Source organism: Cavia porcellus, unplaced genomic scaffold, assembly GCF_034190915.1.
Source record: "Cavia porcellus strain 051 isolate PalLab524CR breed Dunkin Hartley unplaced genomic scaffold, mCavPor4.1 scaffold_31, whole genome shotgun sequence".
NCBI classification, from domain to species: Eukaryota; Metazoa; Chordata; class Mammalia; order Rodentia; family Caviidae; genus Cavia; species Cavia porcellus.
In genome coordinates, this window is record NW_026947514.1 from 34663551 (window position 1) to 34685265 (window position 21715).

General features: G+C 33.3%; 1 protein-coding gene across 25 annotated transcripts in view; it reads right to left on the reverse strand.

Annotated features, from left to right (window-relative positions):
* The window catches only part of Gphn (gephyrin), a 531921-nt gene that overhangs the window by 302705 nt on the left and 207501 nt on the right, over window positions 1-21715 (reverse strand). For 13 of the 25 annotated variants that reach the window (XM_063241476.1, XM_063241472.1, XM_063241464.1 and 10 more), the window contains 2 exons: window positions 16518-16610; window positions 3864-3902 (listed from right to left, as the gene is read on the reverse strand). The exons of 2 other annotated variants lie outside the window; for them this stretch is intronic. In XM_063241476.1, the coding sequence (XP_063097546.1) occupies window positions 3864-3902; window positions 16518-16610 (132 nt within the window). The remainder of the gene's footprint in view (window positions 1-3863; window positions 3903-16517; window positions 16611-21715) is intronic. 10 more of the 25 variants (XM_063241478.1, XM_063241474.1, XM_063241470.1 and 7 more) reach the window with 1 other exon arrangement.

Sequence of the window (21715 nt, forward strand, 5' to 3'; positions counted from 1 at the left end):
ATTTTTTACTCTTCCACTACATACCTACTATGTCTGGTTTTAAGTAATGCTAATTAATTGCTACCAGTGAAATCTCCAATCTGTAACTGAACTGGACTTTAAAATTAAGAGGCTTCCACTGGCATTTAAATTATTCCCAGTACCAATCGGCTGTGCTGGAGTTTCAATGCAGAAGAGATTATTTTTCCTCAGTCAGTGATGCTTAGGAGAGGTGAAAGGATTTTCTTCTTGAAATCAATCTGATTTTGAACATTTCCTAAAAACAATTAGAAGAAAATAATAAAATGTGCTGGATGATATTAGAAATGAATGGTTTTGTTAAATGTCTTTTTTACCTCTTCTGGAATGCAAACTCATTGACAGCAAAGCTAGTTCCTTTTGCCACACACTCCCAGCATATTACATGGTAGAGCAGCACTTCTTAATAAGTTTTAAAAGAATGATTCAAGTACTGAGCTAATTTCCCTCCTTTACTTACAGGGTGGTAGGAGTTTATGCAACACATTTGGGAGGATTGAGACATAGTGACTCAAATAATTTTCTGTGTTTGAAAATTAAGATGACAGACATCAGTTGAGAAAGGATAGATTCAGTAAGTAAAAATTCATCCTAAAATTCATGAATTAATGAGTGAAAATATTCACTCAATGTACTGAAAGTCTTTTCTGCATTATTTTTAAAAAGCTACTTTTTAACTTCTCAAATACAAGGGTCAATTTTTCTGTGAGATCTATAGCACTATGTAGAGTTCAATTTAACTCACATTGTAACACACACACACACACACACACACACACACACACACACCCTAAACCATATTGCCAATTTAATCAGAATCTCCTGAAATTGGGCTGAGGCACTGTTTTAGAAATGTCACTATAGGTAAAAGACTAGGTATTCAGCATACAGGACTAGTAAATTAAAAGGAATTCCTATTCTCATTGCTGGTTCTTCTAAACAAGACTGGGTCTCCCTCAGGTCATTTATTACTGAATCCCTGCCATTCAATTAACTATTTCTTTCCCCATTTGAAAGTCTGCATAATTCCACTTCACAGACATGCCATTATTCTGTTCTGCAGTTGGCATGAAAAGTCTTCAGAATCATTTCTTCTGTCTCCCAGACATCCAAGATGCTTTACCTTCATTTTTTTCTTTTAGACTTACAAGATCTTATAAAATCTTCGAGTTTTGCAGTCTTTCTAAAAGTTTGAAATTTCTTCAGCTCTTAATCAAACATCTTCAACTTATCCATCATTTGTTAATTATGTAGCTTCCCTGATCTCTTTGCTGTTAGTTTCCTCCCAAAGAGATAAAAATTATCCAATCTACTTCTAGTTATATAATGAAAAGAACTGAAAGAAAAACAAAACAGACATTTGCACATCAATGTTCATACTAGCATTATCGCTAAGAGCTACAAGAGGGAAACAACCCAAATGTCCATCAATAAGATAAGTTGACAAATCGTGACACACAAGTACAATGAAATATTAGTATTGAAAAGTGAAATTTTGATACATATATAGAACACAAATAAACCATGAAAATCATATGCTAATTAAAATGTAGCAGATTATGGAGGAACAATTGTATGTTTATATTTACATGAGGTACCTCGAAGAGGTAAACTCACAGTTAGAAAGTAAATACGAGTTTATCAGGGGCTGAAAGTAAATTAATGAGGAGTGTTGCTTAATGTGTATGTAGTTGCTACCTGGAATGATGAAAAACTTCTGGAAATAGTGGTAAAGATTTACAAAGTACAGTAATAGCTCTGTATCAATGAATGAACTAATACCATTGAATTTTACTTCAGAGATTTAAAAGAGTGAATGTTATGTACTCTTTCCTATAATAAAACAATTAAAAAGTAGCTAAATGAAGTCCTTGAGTTTCCTAAAAAGTGGCCTTTTTTCATAGTGACCCCTTATTTTAAGTTTTATTATTAAAAGTAAATTCTAAAAAAATCTTGTTCACACTTTCCCCCATATTCTTTGAATTTATAATTTCCTTTTTTAGGATCATCCCTTTCTCTTTTGTTCTCCATAAAATTAAATTTTAATATGGATAGTCTGTACTTTTTCACATTTCAAGCACAATGATACTGTAAATACATACACAGAACATGTCAAATCTATACATTCGTATGTGCATGCACACATACATTCTACTTTATAACTGCTCTTAGCCTCTTGTAAATTCCACCAAAATTCTCCTTTGCTTCTTGAATTTGAATTTTCATTGAAAAATAAGTGAGTAAGACCAGAAATTCAATAGTGCAAATAATTTTATAGTGCAGGCTATCTTTAATGCCTGGTATTCTGAAAATAATGGAAAAATATCAATTTTAAGAGTCCACTCACACACAGGAAAAGATAATTTTTAAAAAGGGAATCATAAATACATCAGAAGGATCTCGGAAGAACTAATATTACATATGCTATTGGGAAGCTGAGAAATGATATTCTCAAAGGAAAAAATAAAGCATAGCTGAAAGTTAACTTATACTACAAAGAAATATAATATAAAATTCATTATTTTTGAACACATACATTTAAAGTTAAAAAATCTTCATGTACTAAAAAAAAAGAAAGAAAGAAAGAAAGAAACCAATAGGGGTAATTTGTCCTCATGGAACCCTGGAAAATTTAGGGACAATAAGAAATGAATTTAGTGCATGGAAAATTATTGAAAGATCCCATACAGAAGGAATAAGTATACAAAATACATGATGCAAAAGATAGCTAAAGCGAAGATGAATGACTTAAAAAAATCTAAATGAAGAGAAGAATGTCAAATTGTAGAAAAAAAGCAGAGAATGGGTGACAGTGAGTCTAAAATTTAGAGTAAACTGGATGGACTATTAAATAGCAAAGCATTTTCCTATTTCTAAGTTGTACTTGGAAAACATACAGGAAAATTTTTTATGGAAATAAAATCTGACCACAATTACATGACAATTGAATAACAGCAGTGGTTTATTTGATGCTGTGAAATATAAAGAAGGCAATGCAAGTCAATCAGCAAGCTGCAAGTTCATAGGAGGTGAATACAATATTTCAGGTATATTAATGAGGCAGCCATGGGAAGCAAATAGGTAGAGAGGCAACAGTCAAGCAAATTCAGTCAGCAGTTTGTATCAGTGGCACAAGACAAGTGGAGAAAGACAGGGGGAATGCTAAGAATCTATACCTACTTAGAAAATCACAAGCATTGATTGGACAGAGCAAGATAAAACAGGCAGCTGGCAAAGCATTTGGGAGGCCATAATACAGTGGGATGGTGGAAGAGCAGATAAGCAATGCTGGGTAGTCTAAAATGCTAAGAGAGCAAACAGATATGGCAGTACCTCATTATTTGCGGATGGACAAATCACCAGTAAATAAAGAATGCAAATCATTCAGCAGATGAATGAAGTGAGGCAATAAGTAGAGACAAAAATCCAAAGGCAACCAAGCAGGAAGATGGAACACTAGAGAAGCAATGACAGGTCATCAGAAGCAGTTGGGTAGGGTAGAGACAAGCTGTCAGCAGGGGAACAAAATACCATTCAGGAAAAAGAAGAGACTGACAGTGAAACGGTTCCTGAATTGGGTATCTTCCATCTAGGAAACCATAATCCATAAACTACGTACAAGAATCCACAAGAGACCACCACAAAAATGGAAATAGTAGATGGATCTGAACTCTACTGCCAAGGAATACAGAACGACCCCTAAAACACAGATACATAACAATCCACAAAGAAATTAAACAGATGGGAAAAAATGAGTCCAAGCATTTTTATGATGATAAAAGAAACCGAAATACTAAAAATTATTAGTCTTGAAATGATTGGCTGGGATTGAAGTCTTCGCTTACCCCTTTCTGGAGCCCACAAAATGGGAATGTTGGGAATTTCTGCAGCAGAAAAACAGAAGAGAAAAGGGATTTCTGATTCCCAGTTTGAGGAAAGCAGTTCAAACTTAGGGCTGTATAAACTGGTTCAGGTAAATAAGAACCATCCTGAACCTTCTCTTTTCCTCAGAACCAAAGCATTTCTGAGGCCTGAGAAAGGTTTAGGAAGCCCTCACCCCATCATTACCCACAACCTCCCCTGTTACACTTACCTCCAGTGCAAACAGTTTCCAGCAAGGAGGTAGTTTGGAAAATGCACTCCATGTTTACATCATGGCAAAATTTGAGGATGGTCAACTAATGGTACTTTCTGTGCAGTTCAGGTTTCTGATTCAGTGAGATTCCTTTCACTCTTTGTGGGTGAGCAGAGGGGACAAATACTAGAAACTACCTACCTCTTTAAAAGTGGATAAGAAAAAAATTAGGGGCAGTAATTCCAATAAATAGCAACATCAGTAAATACTTTGGTGATTTCATCAGTTGTCATGAATTTTAACTTTATATGTTGATAACTCTTAAAAAATAAACTTTCTAACCCATTTTCTCTGAATTTCAGATGCATATATCTAACTATAATTCAGTACCTCCATTTGTATATCTAAAGGCATATCAAGAAGCCATGATTAAAGCAAAACTCTTGATCTTCTCCCTCAAGTGTACGCTTCCTCCAGTGTTCACCATTTCAATGAGTAGCAATTCTATTCTTTCAACTACTAACATCGAATCTTTTACTTGGCTTAGTTCTTTTTCTTTATATCATCTGTCCCATCAACTTTCAAAATATATTAATAAATCTATTTCCCTCAGTCTAAATCATTAACATTTTCTGTTTGGATTATTTCAATAGCCTGCTGTATTGGTTTTCCTATTAAAATACAAGCCTGCGCACCATTACACTAAAAGCGATATAAGGGCTTACATGTTCCATGGCTTCCTCTCTTTCTTCCTTTAGATCTTTGCTGAAATGTCACCCTTTTTAAAGAAAGAATGGCCTTATTTTAAATTACAATGCTAATTCCTGCTTGAACTGTTTATCTTTCTTCTCTGTTTCATCTTTACTTTCTCCAATACTACACATTTCACTTATTATTTTTTTATGAGACTTCTCCTTTCATGATATCAAATTTTCATCAATCTTCCGAAAGCTCAAAAACTTTGATTAACAGAATAGATACTAGTGCATAATAGCATAAAATGTATGATACAGATTGGCAAACGATAGCCCACAGGCCAAATCCTCACTACTGCTAGTTTTTCTTGTTTTGCAGTCTGAGAATGATTTTTACCTTTTAAAATAATTCAAACAACTAAAAAGAATAACATTTCATGACATGAAAATTACATGAAATATAATTTTATTGTCTACAATAAAGTTTCCATAGTTCAAAGCCAGGCTTATTCACTTACATGATCTGTGGTTAGTTTTGTGCTACAGGGTTGGCAGAGTTTGGTACTTGTGACAGAGACCATATGAACCATTAAAATCAAATATATTTACCATCTGGCCCTTTAAAAATAAGTTTGCTGATTTGTCAGCATTTATAAGTAAGATTTCATAAGTAAAGGCTGAGTAAAAATAGACTACAGCTAATTGTTAATACTGTTGCCACTGTTGTCTTTGTTGTAACACTGAGGGAAGGCACATTTATGAGAATTTGCTTTCAACATTATGTAAAAGTGGTACTCTTATTCCTCTCAATATTTATTCCTGATAGTGATACCCACTCATATATCTACCCAACAGGACAGGCCCATTTTAAGGGAAAGAGTTCAGTATTGGTGAGCCTTGAAAATGGCAAAAAAAGGGAGGGAATTTAAAAAGAAGTAAATATAGCCTATAAATAAAACCTGTATCAAAGAGTCATATAATTATATAAACTACTAATTACTGTTTTACACTAGAAAATTTGTATGAATGTGAATCTCTTTTTGAACTTTATCCATGAGGTTAGTACTAATATGAAAGTATAATATATAATGCAGTTCTAAATCACTGCAAGCAAGAAACATAATATCACTCTGTTAAATTTATATAATATACAAAATTAAATCATTTTCTCACTGGTTTAAATACCTATATTTTGTAGGAAAGTATTTTAAAAATCTGTGAAATTCTTTTCAAAATCACATCTTATTAAAAACTGACCTATTCTTCCTTTCATAACATCTCATTCTGAACAGTAATGCAAGCAAAGACATTATATTATTTGCTACAGTCAAACTTATAAAAGAGGTAAAAAAGCTGAAAGACACAAATTACTCCAAAACACCCATCACTGTAATGCTATTTTTATTCTTTGTTATTAACCTTTCCAGCATGATTAACTGCTTCTTCTGTATTTTTCACCTTTGACAGGTCATCTTCAAACTTGGTATCAAAGAGGCCTACTACTTGTTTCTTCTAGGCATCTTTTGAAGACACCTGGATCCTTTCAGAAAATTCTCATCTGTGTATGACTATGTAGAATGGTGACTTGTCCCACTGGATAGTTTTTCCTTTATTCTTTAATAGTAGCCATACTTTTTTGAACTTCCAGCATAAGGAGATAATACTAATAAAATTATTAGAATCATTCTAAATTACTTATTTTATCATCCAAGTCCTCTTTATGATTTTACATCAGTTTCCTTTAATGGCAAGCAATAATAATAAGTTGTAAGTATTCTACCATTCATATATACTATTCTGAGAAATTCATAGTACTTGACAGAAACATATTTGTTATCACTTTATGTTTTGTGTAAAAAACAATAATACATCTATTTTATGGATAATATATAAAGAGATGAATTTACATGATTGATTTCAGTCAGTAATAAAAAAAAAAGGAGTAATTGGCAATCTTCACTCTTAGGATTATGTCTTTAGACAAATCTTTTAGATATTCTGGTACAACAGCCTCTGTTCATTTTACCAGTAGGCTTGTAAGGTTCACTGGAAAGGTGATCTCAAGTATTTATCATTCTGACAAATTCAAAATAAAATACACTTAGCATGTTTTTACTGTTTGCTTTTACTTCCCCACAACTATATGACTATGTACTTTTGGTCCTATCTTATTTTATTTTATTTTTGCTATGATTTTTCTGAGTCTCACAAGTGCTGGAATTATAGGTATGTGCCACTATACCTGGCAAGCTCTTTATAATGCATATAACAAAAAAAGTAAGTAGGTATGGTGGTATGTGCCTGCAGTATGTTCCTTGGGAGGATGAGGCCAGCCTGAGCAACACAGGGAAACTATCAAAACAAAATAAAATAAACCACTATTTATGTAGCAAATACTGCTTTTAGAGCCTGCTATGGTTTATGTGTTGGAGGTTTAGATCTTGGTGTAGAGATACTGGGAAATGATGTGAGTTTCTAGGAAATGTGGCATAGTGGAAGGCGCGTAAATGGTTATTGCGTTAACTGTCCAAAGAAATTAAAGCAACACTGGCCTGACTCCTGAGTCCTCCTAATAGTGAATTGCTATAAAAACCCAATCTTGATGACTGAATCATTTTCTGGTTTCATCTCAATCTTAAGCTCCCACCATGATACTCGGTAGTCCCTCAATGGAGTCTGAGCCAGTGAAGCCATCTGATCTTCAACTTCCAGTCTCCAAAATTATGAGCTAAATAAAACTTGTGGGAGACAACTCCAGTGACTCCCTTTGAATCCAAAACAATTATAGTGAATTTGATTATTTGGAGACTTCATTTCCTTATACAGATATATAAAAGGCTGGATAGGGTATTTCCTTCTCTCTTCAACTGGCTTTAAGCATTGCAAATAAGGCTAGCTGAGGTGCTAATATGCAAAATCTATAGCCAACTGACAGTCCTATTTCCTTGCACAGTGTTCTCCACAATACAGGATTGAGCATGGGAGATATTAGAGCAAACAGCTCTGAGAATGTCAACTGGTTACCAGCCTCAAGATAAGAGGCTATGACTCCACAGGGCACAAGAGTTTGCATATCAGAAACTGAAGATAGGCCCCCCAAACAATTTCATTGCTACCTTAATTGGATTATGTAAATTGATCCTTCTTCCTATCTTTCTCTCTGCAATTTACAGAGATGCTAATCTTGCACCTGACCAGCCAGCTCAAGTTACTCATGAAATTCCCACCATCCTCACTATCACTCATACCTGAGCCACCTCGCTTCTTCACAAGACAATAAATGCTGGGAGAGGCCTAGGATGGAGGCTTTTGTCTTCTTGTCCTCACAAGGATTGGACTTAAGACCCCTTGGCTGCCCTTAACTTGGAATATGTCTTGGTATTTTTACTCTCATTGTGGGATGCATTGGTGGTGGTAGACTGGAATTAACTTGTTGGGATTCCAATAACATCTCAATGGGCTTACAAATATAACCTTTTGGATTGTGAGGAAAACTAGAAAGAGGATTACAATACTTGGATCACTGAACTTGATATTTGGGTTTACAATATTTGGTGTCCAACATGGGGCACGAACCCACAACCCTGAGACTAAGTCTCATGCTCTACCTACTGAGCTAGCCAGGCAAATCAAAGTCACAGTAATTGTTTTGGATTGAAAGGGAGCCACTGGAGTTGTCTCCCACAAAAATTCTTCTTTAATAAGTTACCTGGCTTCAGGTATTTTATTATAATAACAAACAGAACTAATGTAAGATCCTAGTTACATTAATTAACATAATTATCTTACTAGATAAGTGGTCCTATTGTTACTATTTTCTCTTTAAATATATATATAATGATAGCTCACAACCAGTAACTGGTAAATCTAAGATATGAACTCAAACAGTCTGTGCTTTTAATAGAGAGGCTGGTAGGAAAAAATGCAAAAATAAGAATAAGTGGACTTAAGGGGGAAATGCAATTATTTCTCTTCAATGTGAAAAAGGATTAACCTTCTTTTGTGTATTTCTAAGAGCAGAGATAGGGTCCTCTGAGTAGAATTTACAAGGTGACAAATTTCAGTTTAATGTTTGGACTTTTAAAACTACTAGAATTGTTCAAGCAATGAACTCTGAGATAGAAGTAACTGAGATATTGATGCAAAGGTTGGGCATGATTAACAACAACAAAAAGACATAGTAAGGTTTTGAATATGATGGTCTTTGGCTTCCCCAAATTATGAAAACTGTGGCCTTTTTATTACTATAAATTTATAATTTTATATAAAATGTTGACTGGTGGTATGACACTAACAAGTCTATGATAAAGTACTTCCTGATTGTCTTGATTCTGAGAGAAGTACTGATTTTAAAAGTTTCCAAAAAATAGATTGACAAAATTAGAATTTCTCAGTAGTTTCAATTTGTACTGGACTCCCTCACCCATACCCCCCAGTGCTGGGTTTAGAACCCAGAGCTTTGGGCATGCTAAGCTGTTTCCCTACCCCTCCATTTAAAAATCAAGACATAAAAAACAATCTTCAAAATGAAAAAGGTTAGTTTTGATGGAGAATGTGTTTATACTCATTTAAAAACTGCTCTCTTAAAAAAGTATTTTACAGAATCTTGAAGGCTAGCTGATAATGGTCATATAGGTTTTGGTTTCCAAGTAATCTCTGAAAAAAAAACAAATCCAGTTTGTTATCTCTATATATGGTACCACTTTAGCTGTACTTAGAAAGGAATACACTAACAAAGATTTAGTTTATTTACGCTTCTATGTTAAGGTGAAACCTCTGGGGTAGCCAGGAAGAATTGTAAGTTTATATTTTTGTATATCTTGCTCAAGTATTTTCCCACTTCCCTCTCTCTCCTAACTTGAACCTTAGTATTCAGTTGCCTCAATATTTCCATTTAAAGAAATCTTTAGGCCTTACTCAGTCAAACATTTCTAGTACTATCTCAATTTCTCATGTGACCATTTTAGGACTAGATGTGCTTTAGCACTGAACCAAGTAATGCTCAACTTGCTTCATAAATATTTATTAAATTGAAGAAAGTCAATGAATGATGCTCCTAATTAAAGACAATGAATGATGAGAAGTTTGGAAGTATGCTTGTCACTGAAACAGCACTGGTTTTCAATGAGTAATGGAAAAACAATTATAAATTCAAGATTTATAAAAAGGGATACTCAAGCTTACTTATATCACATATAAGCTATTCAAACAATACATAGAATCCAGAAGTTTGTACGATTTTGTGTTTTTATGTGTTAAAAAAGAAATTAAAGGAATATTATTTTTAAAAATCTATCCTTTTACAAATCTGAATTTTTTTAGAACCAAATTCTAAAAATTTAAAGGAATTAAGAGATATAAACCAAAATAAACAGGTTTACTCATGAAAAATATATTTGTAATGAACTTTATCCAGAATCTTTTAAAGGCAGTTCATCAGGAATGATTCTGAGTACACTAATAATCCATATATCATATAGATTATATAAATTCTCATTTCTTTAGCCCCAGCCTTAAAGTAGCAGCAGGGAACGACTGCCTGTTATCTTCAGAGATGTATCATTAGTTATTTTTATATTAATAATAACTTCTACAAGAACAAGTATTTGGGGCTACCATGTCTCAGTGGAACTTATAGATATTATTATTATTATTAATAAAATAAAGCAGAAAAAAGATAAAAATGAACACTTTAATAACTACAAAGATGACAACCATTATATTAAATTTTTACATTACTCTAATTTATACCTTGGATAATTTATAGCAAGTTTATTAATCTTTCTAAGTATTTCTAATTTTAAACTAGATATAACAATAATAGCTGCCTTATTTAATTGTTTTGAAAACTAAGTAGCTTACAGTATACTTAAAGCAGCTTGTGAAACATATAAAAGATAGTTTCCTTACTGGCTGTTATTATCAATTATTAAAAATAATTTTGAAAGATAGGCATTAATGAATTTAGCAAATTAAAATACTGAGTTTGAACAGATCATTTGCCTTAAATTTCATAGAAGTAGAACTGGTATTGGAATTCAGATTTTCCTGACCTTGACAGTGTACTACTGTACTATAGTTTTCTACTATACTGTAATTCATTCCAAAAAGTTTGGACAAAGCTATGATATAGGGAAATATTGTATCTCCTATGTACAGAGTTACTTTATAAAAACTGTAAGAAGAGCTCCTTGAAATGACATAAAATATAACCATAAAATGTGATTATAGATAGAAAGTGCATTTTATTCAAATTAGTATCAAACAGGTCAAGTATATGGTTTCTGATATTCAGCTTTGTAAGTAATTTTCTATACTTTAATTATCCTATTTACAACAAACAAGTTTTAGCATATTCAAAATCATGGTATATTACAATTACTTTGTTTTACTATTCGTGAGTATTTTTACTCAAAAGAATCCTAGAACTATGAAAGAATACTGAGTCTATTCCAGTGAAATGATCGATGTTTTCCAGAGGTTACTGAGACACAGTTGGAAAATAACTATAATGTTTAAGTGATTTATGTTAGTGAAGAAATTTTTTTCAGAAATAAATTATTAAACATGTTGTTTTCCTGTGTATTTGTTATTATGTAAGAGTTTCCAGATTGTTAAAAAGAGTGATGTTAACTTTTAGGTGACATTGTTAAATGCAAGTTCTCACTGATTTTCATAAGAATAACAAATTTTGTTTTCTTTCCAGTACTTAATAGTATTTCTGTTTTTTAAACATTAGAAAAAAGTGAAATGATTAATGATTGCAGAAAATAATACCTGACTTATACTATACATATCTTTTGTAGAGGAAAATAAATTTTCAAGAAAAAAAATTCCAAATTATCTAAGAGTAAAACACTTTTAGAAAAGCTTAGTAATCTGTTCCTAAGGAATTTAAAGTAGGCTATAAACAACATGCCTTCAGGAATTCACAAGTTTTTCTTGGAACTTCATGTTTCCTTTGTACCAGGTTCTGTATATTCTCCTCATTAGTATTGATCATTTTATCAAATACCTCTTTATTTCCATAATGAACTAGATACAAGAATCATTTATCAATATATAATCCACAACTGTGATATAGCATCGTACTCTAAAAGTACTTACAGCAATTTTTACTTACAAATTTTAAACACCTTAGTGTTTTCTAATTTATTATAAAATATTACCAAGTACTTTTTAATAACTACTATTTGTATGCTTCTTAATCTTTCAATGTCTTCTAGAATTATACTTTTATAATATGTTTAAAGAATATATTGGTGCTTAGAGAATATATTTCTTATGTCTAAAGAATAATAAACGATTTTTTATGTAGTAATATTTTTTGAACTGGTTTTAAATAATTGAATATGGGATCATTAACATGTAGTAAGTTCTCTATCTTTCTCTCTCTCTCTCTCTTTTTTTTTTTTTTTTTTTGGGTATTGACCAACTAGCACTTGCCAGGGAGGTGCTTATGAAGCTGAGCTAAATGCCCAGCCCACCGAGAATCATTCTTTTTATAGATTTTCATAATAAAATAAACACCTAGAAAGTAGAAGAGTATAGATTATTCTATTAGTATATGTAAATTCTGATAGCATCTTATGTTTATAGAGGAAAGAAGGCTATTGGACACACAATTAGCAGAGGGATGAATCATAATCTATGACATAAAATCTAAAACTAGAAATAAATTAATACTTTAGGTAATCAATCCTGACAGTTATTCCTTTAATGCTTGTACACAAAATAAACTTTGTTAAAACTGCTGCTTCGTTTTCCTCTTTACTAGACCACAGGAAAAACTGAGTTGATCAAATTACAGTTTACAACTTTGATCAATCTAAGTTAATCAAATCACAATTACAATTTTTGTAGTTCCTATCCACTGATCATAATTTTGAGTTGCTTTATTTGATTCACTTCATTTACCTTCTACCTTCAAACACAAACATTTCACAAATGATTGTTTTTTGTTTGTAGAGCAAACTGATTGACAATTATTGACTGCTAACTATTAGAAATGTTAAAGATAAGTTTTACACATAAATTTAATTTGTCCAATTAATAACTGCATTTTCTATCAAGCACTTCTGGTCCTATTCAAAATGCTGAAATTCTAAACTGTATGTAGATAGATGTGTCTTGAAGCAGTTTCCTCCCTGTCTCTCTTTCTCTCTCTTTTTTTTTTTTTTTTTTTTTTTGGTACCAGGAATCAAACTCTCAACCTTGCGCTTGCAGTAAGTACTGTGCCAGTGAGCTGTATCTCTGGCATTTTCCTCTCCTTTAGGTACAACCACCAAGACAGACAAATTAAGGAATCATACTATGTAGTTCAGCTCCATACATATATTTTTTTAAACTCCTATCTGACATGACAATATCAGATTTAAATACTGTAAGAATCGCAAATAACTAAGTATAAAAAAGAAATGAGAACTGAGTAAAATTATTTTTGGCAGCCCTTATTGCATATTTTTATTTAATTTATGGCTTAATAGTTTTATGAATTCTTAACATAGATATTTATATCATATATATTTATATACATAAAACATGAAAAGTAAACCCATTAAAGATAAAAGTTATTAACAAATAAATTGTCTCTTAAAAACTAATATAAAAGAGAAGTTTATACATATTTTACATTTTTTAAAATTTCACACTGTAATTTTCCCAGGGAGTTGCTACAGCTATTCAAGAACATCTATAAGAAGTGCTACAAGAGCATCTCTATGGTTTTCAAGTGACTGAAAAACCTTTAAGAAAACAAAAGCTGCTCAATTTCTGAAGTAACAAAATATACAAGGTCATAGACACAGATTCTTGCCAACAGTACTAAAAATATACTAGATGAACAAAAACTCAAGATCTGATTTATATAAAAAATGGAAAACCTCAAATATAAAAAGTTAATTAAAATTAATAAAATAGTTACAAGATTATGAGGATTTCATAGAAACTTTAAAAGTAGTATAAGATTGTCCATTTGGGAGTTACATAGCAACTCATAAAAAATAACCCTTATGTAAGTTAATTCTAAATTGCTAGTTAATTCTAAATTGTTCTTGTTGAGTGCTCATAGCCATCTTGATAAGTAGATATTTTTATTTCTCTCCTTTTAAAGAAATTTAAGGCACAAAGTGGTTAAATTACACAACATATATGTGGTTTTTATCATGGACCCCTGACACAGAATTCCTTAAATCCTTGGAATTTCCTGAGAGATACAAGTAACTTTTACCATTCATGTCAAACACCTTAAAATCAAAAGGGACCCTGGATAGCCTCAGGGTAGTGCAGATCATCTCAGACCAAGTGGTATCAAGGTTGATACTTTTAGTCCCATTCGGCAAAGGAGTAAGCCTGGAGACTGAGCTATACAGGAATATCCTGAACAGTAAGATTTACAGAGCTCCCTAAGCAGGGATCACATGCAGGTACTACATCAGAAAAGGGCAAAGAGCCCATACACAAATCCTCCCATCTACACTTTGCCTTTTCCATTCAGTTGGCTTTCACATGGCTGTTCCTTTGATGTATCCCGATAATAAACTCGTAAGAAGATTAAAGCATGTCCTAGAGTTTTGGGAGCCATTCTAGCCTAACTATCAAATCCCTGATGGTAGCGGATTGTGGGAAACCTGCTAACTTTGTAGCAATATCAAACAGAAATGTGTGTAACCTGAAGCAGAGTACTTGGACTAGCATCTTTAGTGAATATAGCTTTTATGCCTGTGAAGTCTGATTTAACTCTAGGGAGGTAGTGTTGGAAATCAACTGGTATCTAGTAAAGGGCATTTGGTGTCTGAAGAAGCTGGAGAAATGGTAGGTTTAAGAAAAATTAACACATTTCTTATCATTAGTGTGAGTAGAAGTGGCATATAGCCATTTTGTTACTTCGTAACAGAGCCAGAATTCAAAAATTTAAATTTCTATTTTTAAAATTTTTTTCCAAAGATTTACATTTTTAGCTTAGTGTTTTGCAATTAACTTGAAGCCCACAGGATACAAATTATTCTGTAATGTGAATTATTTTCCTATGATTAAAAAGAATGCTGTTATTTATGAATGAAATTTATGATAAAATTTTTTCTACTTTGGTGACATAAAAGTAATTATGAAAAAAATCAAACCATCATACAAAAATTAGGGTTAATCAGAAGGTCATTCACATAAGGTAACCCCCCCCCCAAAACAATGCCTTTATACCTAGACTCAGTTTCTTTACTAACAAGACAAGACAAGACAAGACAAGACAAGGCAAATATACCTCTGTAGAAAATGGACTCCTTGCTCAATTTTATTTTTTGAGTTTTTCTATGGTATAAAAGAAATATAAAAATTGTCCAAGGACCATTTCCCATTAGGACCCATTTATAACTATGTAAATTATGTAAGGATGATCTTCTTGTTTATATAATTGAATTCAATAATCTCCTAGTATAACTCTTCTGATCGCAATAACTGCAAATCTATCTTATTTATAACCCTGATGCAAGTAACATAGAATTATATTTACAAAAAACAGTAAATATTTTATCCTTGTTTTAGAAAATTGCATTTTAATATACTAAAGCAGCGGTTCTCAAAGTTTAGAAGTACAGCTCTAATCATCAGCATCTGTACCACCTGAGTGGGTGGAAATAAGATTCTGGGATTCACTGCAAATGTGCTGAGACAGAAACTATAGGAGGTCTTAGCAATCTGTTCTAACAAGCCCACTGGCTGGTTCTGTTGTAAACTAAAATTTCAAGACCATTGTACTAACAAAGGACAGTAATTATTTAACAAATGCAGAGAAAAGGTACCTTGCTGTTATAAAGGCTGTTGAAATAGTGTATTATTTGAAAACAAGGACACAGTTAATACTAAGCTGAAAATTGAGCCAAGTTATTCTTTTTGAGAGATAAAATAAATGACATTATAAAATATAAGTTTCTACATGATACCAAAGTGACACCTGAAGTTATGGCTTTTAAAAAAAAATCTCTTCATCCTGTGTTAGTAAGTAATAGTTATTTTTCTTTCCCTAAGTTTTCTTCCTTTACAAAGACTGAAGGTGCTGGGGCTGGGGATTTAGCTCAGTGGCATAAGAACCTGCTTTGCAAGCAGGCGGTTGTGAGTTCAATCCCTGGTACTGATTAAAAAAAAAAAAAAAAAAAGATTGAAGGTGCTTCATGGCATGAAGTCTAGATAATAACTCTGCTTTTTTGTTTTATTAAATTCCACAATTAAATGTAGCTCATATTAAAAATTATGGACAAGGTAATTTTTTTAATTAATAGTACAATAAAATTGGTATAAATATTCCATTGCAGTTATCCTACTATTATACTGTAAGGCAAATGATATGGGTACCTCAAGTAAAGAAAGTCAGATGCAATTTTGAATTGTAGTGAAAAACACATTAGACCAGATCACAGGCTAACAGTCACAATTTTGGTACAACTTCCCATGTTAATTAATGTGCCTGAAGTTCAGCTGATATTGAAGATGACCAAGAAATAAAAGATGAGCTTCTAAAACAGCTGACTCTTCTTTATATTCTATCACTTCTAGTTTAGGTCCAAACTTAAAATGCCTAAGCATTTTATAGTAATTTTTCCATAGTCAAACTTTTATATTCTAATCACAAGTCATCAGTTTTGCCTAGCAAAATTATAAAACTACAAAATACTAAAAATGATTGATAATAACATTACTTGGTTCCTTGAATACGAGAAAGGCATGTACTATCTCACCTCTGGAGTGACATCTCGTGGTGCAAACCCTGTTCCTCCAGTTGTTAATATCAAATTTAGTTCCTTTTCATCACACCAATCTATCAGAGTTTCCTGAAAGAAAACAATAGCATTGTCACATGAAAAAGGACTTGCTTGCTCAGAACATCCAAGTCCTCATATACTTTGTATACAATGAGAAAACACAGATTTTTTTCAATAATCAAGAAAAATTTTAAAGGCAATTAATGGAAAAATTTCTTAAATTAAAAAAAAGCACTCAGTTTTGAGTATTCACTTTATTAAATACACAAAGTGAGATGTAAGCATCAAACTGAAGGGAAATGAAACATCAAAATATCATAGTTTATCAGTAATTGCTATTATTGACTTATATGGTATAATTTAAGTTCCTTTCAACCATACAAAATATATTCAAGTTTAAAAAGTTGACTATGTGATAATTATATGATATAATTTAATAATTATATCAATTTTACTAGCTAAATATTGATATTTTAATTTTATATATGAAAAAAACAGAATCTTTTTTTTCTTAAATTAACAGACTCAGAGAGGTCAAAAAGTCTCTCATAGGTATACAAACCATAAGGAAGAAGAACTAGAGTTCGAACTATATCTATTAGACCAGGAATTAAGGCTACCCTACATTTTGCCTGTTAGTAATTTAATACTTTATGTCCAATTTGAGATTAAGAAAGGTTTACATTTTTCATTGTTAATTGAAATTGGCTTCTTGAAAGTAAGATATAAGAATGTTCTGGTTTGTATTTGGGGGTACTCCCAAAGCTTCTTATGATGATGGAGGTAGCTGAGTCCAGTGTTTATGACTGGTTCATTGTCTAGTGCTGGGATTGGTACTGAGTACTGCACCTGACCAGGGCAGATAGCTGGTGTACAATATAAGGGAGGAAAGGAGGTATGATTTTCTTTTTTGCCCTTTCACTCTTGTTGCTTGTGGCCACCATGAATGGTTGCCCCCGCCTTGTAGACAGCTGAGTATGAACTGAAACCTCCACAACCTGTAAGCTAAATATATCTTTCTTTCCCTAATTTTGTGTGTCAGGTATTTCATCTCTGCAATAAGATAAAAGCAAGCAAAACAGAATTTGGTACCAGGAGTGGGTCACTGCTGTGACTGTATCTGACTATGTGGTTCAACAGTCTTTGGGAACGGCTTATAGGAAGAGTTTGGGAAGGTTAAGAGATGTCACCTAAAAGCATAAAGCTGGAATGGTTTAGGCTGTTCTGTATGGCAGATTCTAGTCAGACTTTAGAAGACGTGAAAACTGATAAAAAACCAGGCTCTGGAGGTTTCTGTTGGGAAGGACTGCAGTGGTTGCTAGACTCCAGATGATGTGTGTTATGGCTTAGCAGAAAGTTCATCTGCATTTTACTCATGTACAGAGATTTTGCCTGAGACTGCGATTAAGGGCCACAGACTATTAATCTGGCAAAAGAAATTTCAAGGCAGTCAAATGTTGAGGCAGGGCCATGACTATTATTGGGGGCATTTATCCAGTTTTATGTTGTGAATCAACAGCAAAGGGCTAGTAGGATGATTTAGAGTTTGGCCACAAAGGAAGCTCCCGTAAAGCTGTGGCCTGCAAAGACAGAGTTGAGATCTCCACTGCAGAGAAGGAACAGGAAAATAAAAATGAGATGGCCTGGGGGGCATCATGCAAAGTGATGGCAGATTGCCACTTTTTTCAGCCTCAAAACTGGAAATGTGAAAGACTCTACTTGGAGGAGAAAGCTGCAGAGTGTCAGGTTTCAGAATCGGTGTGGTGGTCACATGAGGTTCACAAAATACTGGCAGGAACTCCATGTCCCAGAATGGCAGGGGCATAGAGAAAGCTTCTGTTCCTCACAATCAGATTTATAGTGCTCAGGAATCCAGGTACTCAACCCCTACAGACAAGAGAAAGCAAAACCTGGCTAGTGCTCCAGCTGGCAGTGGACCTTGGCATCATTCAATGATGCTGGTTTTAGGCACATGCACAAAGTAAGAGTTCTTAGATTAAGGCAGCTTCCACCCTGATTGCAGAAGGCCTGGAAAGCGAGGCAGTTTGCCTCTGAGATGGCAGTATTTGAAGCCATGTAAAGCCAAAGGTGCAAAGAAGAACCCAGAAATTTGGAAAATCAAGAAGTGTGGATCATCTAAGCAAAGCTCCAAGAGCTGAGCAGAGTGGGACTAAGAGAGAAGCCATGGAATCTAAAATTCCTGGAAGTGCCATTGGGGTGGAGTCCCTCTAGCCCTTTAGAGCTCACAACCAGATTCCTTCAGATGATAAGTGTGGAACTCCAGGACTTAATTGTTTGCCTTGTTGGATTTTGGATTTCCCTTGGTCCCATTCCTTTTGTATCCCCATTTGTACCCTTTGGAATAGTAATGTTTATCTTGTCATTGAAAGTTGAAAGTACTTAACTTTGTTTTCAGTTGTACAGCCAAGAATTTGCCTTAGATTTTGGTGGAGACATGGGACTTAGACTTTTCAGCATGGTTGAACCTGTTAACACTTGGCAACTCTTGGAGATGGACTAAATGTCTTTTGCATAAAGGATGTGCATGAGTCTTTGAGGGGCAAATGGTGGAATGCTATGGTTTCTATTGGGTGGAATGTTATGGTTTTTACCTGGGTGTACCCTTCCCTAAAGCCTCATGCCATCATGGAGGCAGCTGAGTCTAGTGTTTGTGATTGGTTTGTTCTCTAGTGTTGGGATTGGCAGTGTGAGTGCTATACTTGCCCAGGGGTGGGTAGCAGCACACAAGACTGGGGATGGGGAAGAGGGAAGGAGAGAGGGAAGGAGGTATTATTTTTTCTTTTGCCCTTTCACTCTTTTGCTTGTGGCCACCATGAATAGTTGCCCCTTAGCCACGCTACCCTGCCTTGGAGCCAGCTGAGTAGGGACTGAAATCTCCAAAAAACTGTAAGCTAAATAAGCCTTTCTTTGCCTAATTTTGGGCATGAGGTATTTTGTCTCAACAATGAGAAAAAAGTAACCAAGACAAGGAATAATTTTTAAAGTTTATTGTTTGTTGAGTACTTTGACACTTATTTTTAAGAACTTAAGACTAGAAATGATACATTTTGGAGCTAATAGGAATTCTACCATATTTACCTATTTATTTTATAGATGAGACAAGTAAAATTCAAAGTGCTTAAGTAATTTCCTCTAAATTACAAAGGAAGTTTGTACAAAAGTAGCACTAGGATGTCTATCTGCTTACTTTTTCTGTCTATTGCTAATTAATCCATCCTACATATAAGCTACTTAATAAATGCCTTAACAGTTATAAACTAAATGAAAAACTGACCCTGACTTAAAAGCTAATAGTAAAGTAATGGTGCTCATTCATGGCTACAATCTGGAATCATCTATGTAATTTAAAAAATACTTAGGCCAGGCCTGGTGTCACACAACTATAATTTCAGAACTTAGGAGGCCAATGAAGAGAATATAAATTTTGAGGTTGGCCTGATCAACTGAGATCCTGTCTCAGAGACAGGAGGGGGATGCAAAGGTCCTGAGTTAAATTCCCAGTGGCAGGAAAAAAGAAAAACAAAAAATTTTGGTCCTATTTCTGGAATAAACTTTTTTAAACTTTAAAAAACTTTTTTATGCTGGGGATTGAAGGAATACACTGAAATTAGGCTCTACACTGAGCTAGAGCTACAGCTCCAGAGAACTGGAATGCTAAGAATATCATGATTTTAAAATGCAGCCAAACTTAGAAAATTACTAGTCTAACGAGATAATCAGTACACTTACTTGAAGATAAATTTACAACTAAGTCCACTGGATATGCTTATGAAGCTGTCAGTAGATTAAAATCTGTTTTACCATGTAACATTACTCGTTTCCCTATTCCCATGATGAGTAACTGTTAATACCACATATGTTTCTTTTACCTAAATAATATTGGTGTTATGAGCTCAAAAGGATTTGCTTAAATATTTGGGAATATTTTATTGTATAAAGTAGCTGTGACACAGCAATTTTTTATCAAAATAAAAGTTAGTCTTTTAGATCTTTACAACAAACTAGCATAATCATATCACCCTACTGTTTAGTTGATTTCCAAAACATAGAGATTCTTCTTCTACCACTGATATAGACAGAATACCAATATTCTAGGTCCCTAATAATTAACAAGAAAATACTTCAAGGAATATATTTTTTGTCACATCATTAGATATAAGCAACACAAAGGTTAACAAAAAGAAAGGGACAGTTGTCTGAAGTACTTATTCAAGTAGTATAACTCAGTGCATGGTATTCTGGAACTTTGTTACAACAAGCGTAATCTTAATATGAAGCATTACTATTATCTTGGAACATGTTTGGAATAATGAATCTCAAACCCCATGCAAGATGTCCTAAATCAGAATCAAGATTTTTAGAAAGATTCCTCAAGGTGATATATGTCCACATTAAATGAGAAAAATATACTTTCTAACCATGTATCAATCTATATTCTACTATGTCCAAAACAAAACAAAATCTCTGTGATTTTAGCTAATTATCTTAGTAGCTTGTCTTATTTAATGTAGCAATTTATCTTACCTTTATGAGAAAGTAATTTATCTTACCATGTTCATTTATGTACCTTTAAGATCTTTTTCATGCTGACACTTTTTAGTATTTAGCTGCTTCGATCAGGAATGATGCCACTGAGAATTTTTGCATGAAATGACTTCATGAAAAATTCTTTTGTACATTTATTTACAGGGAGGAAGGGCTGAAGGGTGCGTAGGGGAATGAGAAAAAAACCCAAATTATATCATGTACAGGTACAAATTCTCTATGATGAGTGTGATCCTTATGTGTATCTAAGATGTACCAATAAAATCTGATTGAAAATGAAAAAATAAGGTACACAAAGTTCTCTCCACATCTGCTTTCTTCCCTGTTTAAAGACCTGGACTATATTTTGTAAAGTGTTACTTTATGTACCAATTTACTGTAAAAATTGTTTCCATCAATTATTTAAAATGCATTATGTGATTAAGGAAAATTACAAATAAGTGACAATGTTTTTCAATGCAACAGTCTAGAAAATGTGCTGGATGAGGAGCCACAAGGGCAGTTCTAGTCCTATGTTGTCCACTGTCTATGATGTTGAACCAGCTTCCTCATCTTTTGGGTTCTGTTTCTTTAGATATAACATCAGATCATCAGTTACATCTTTTCCA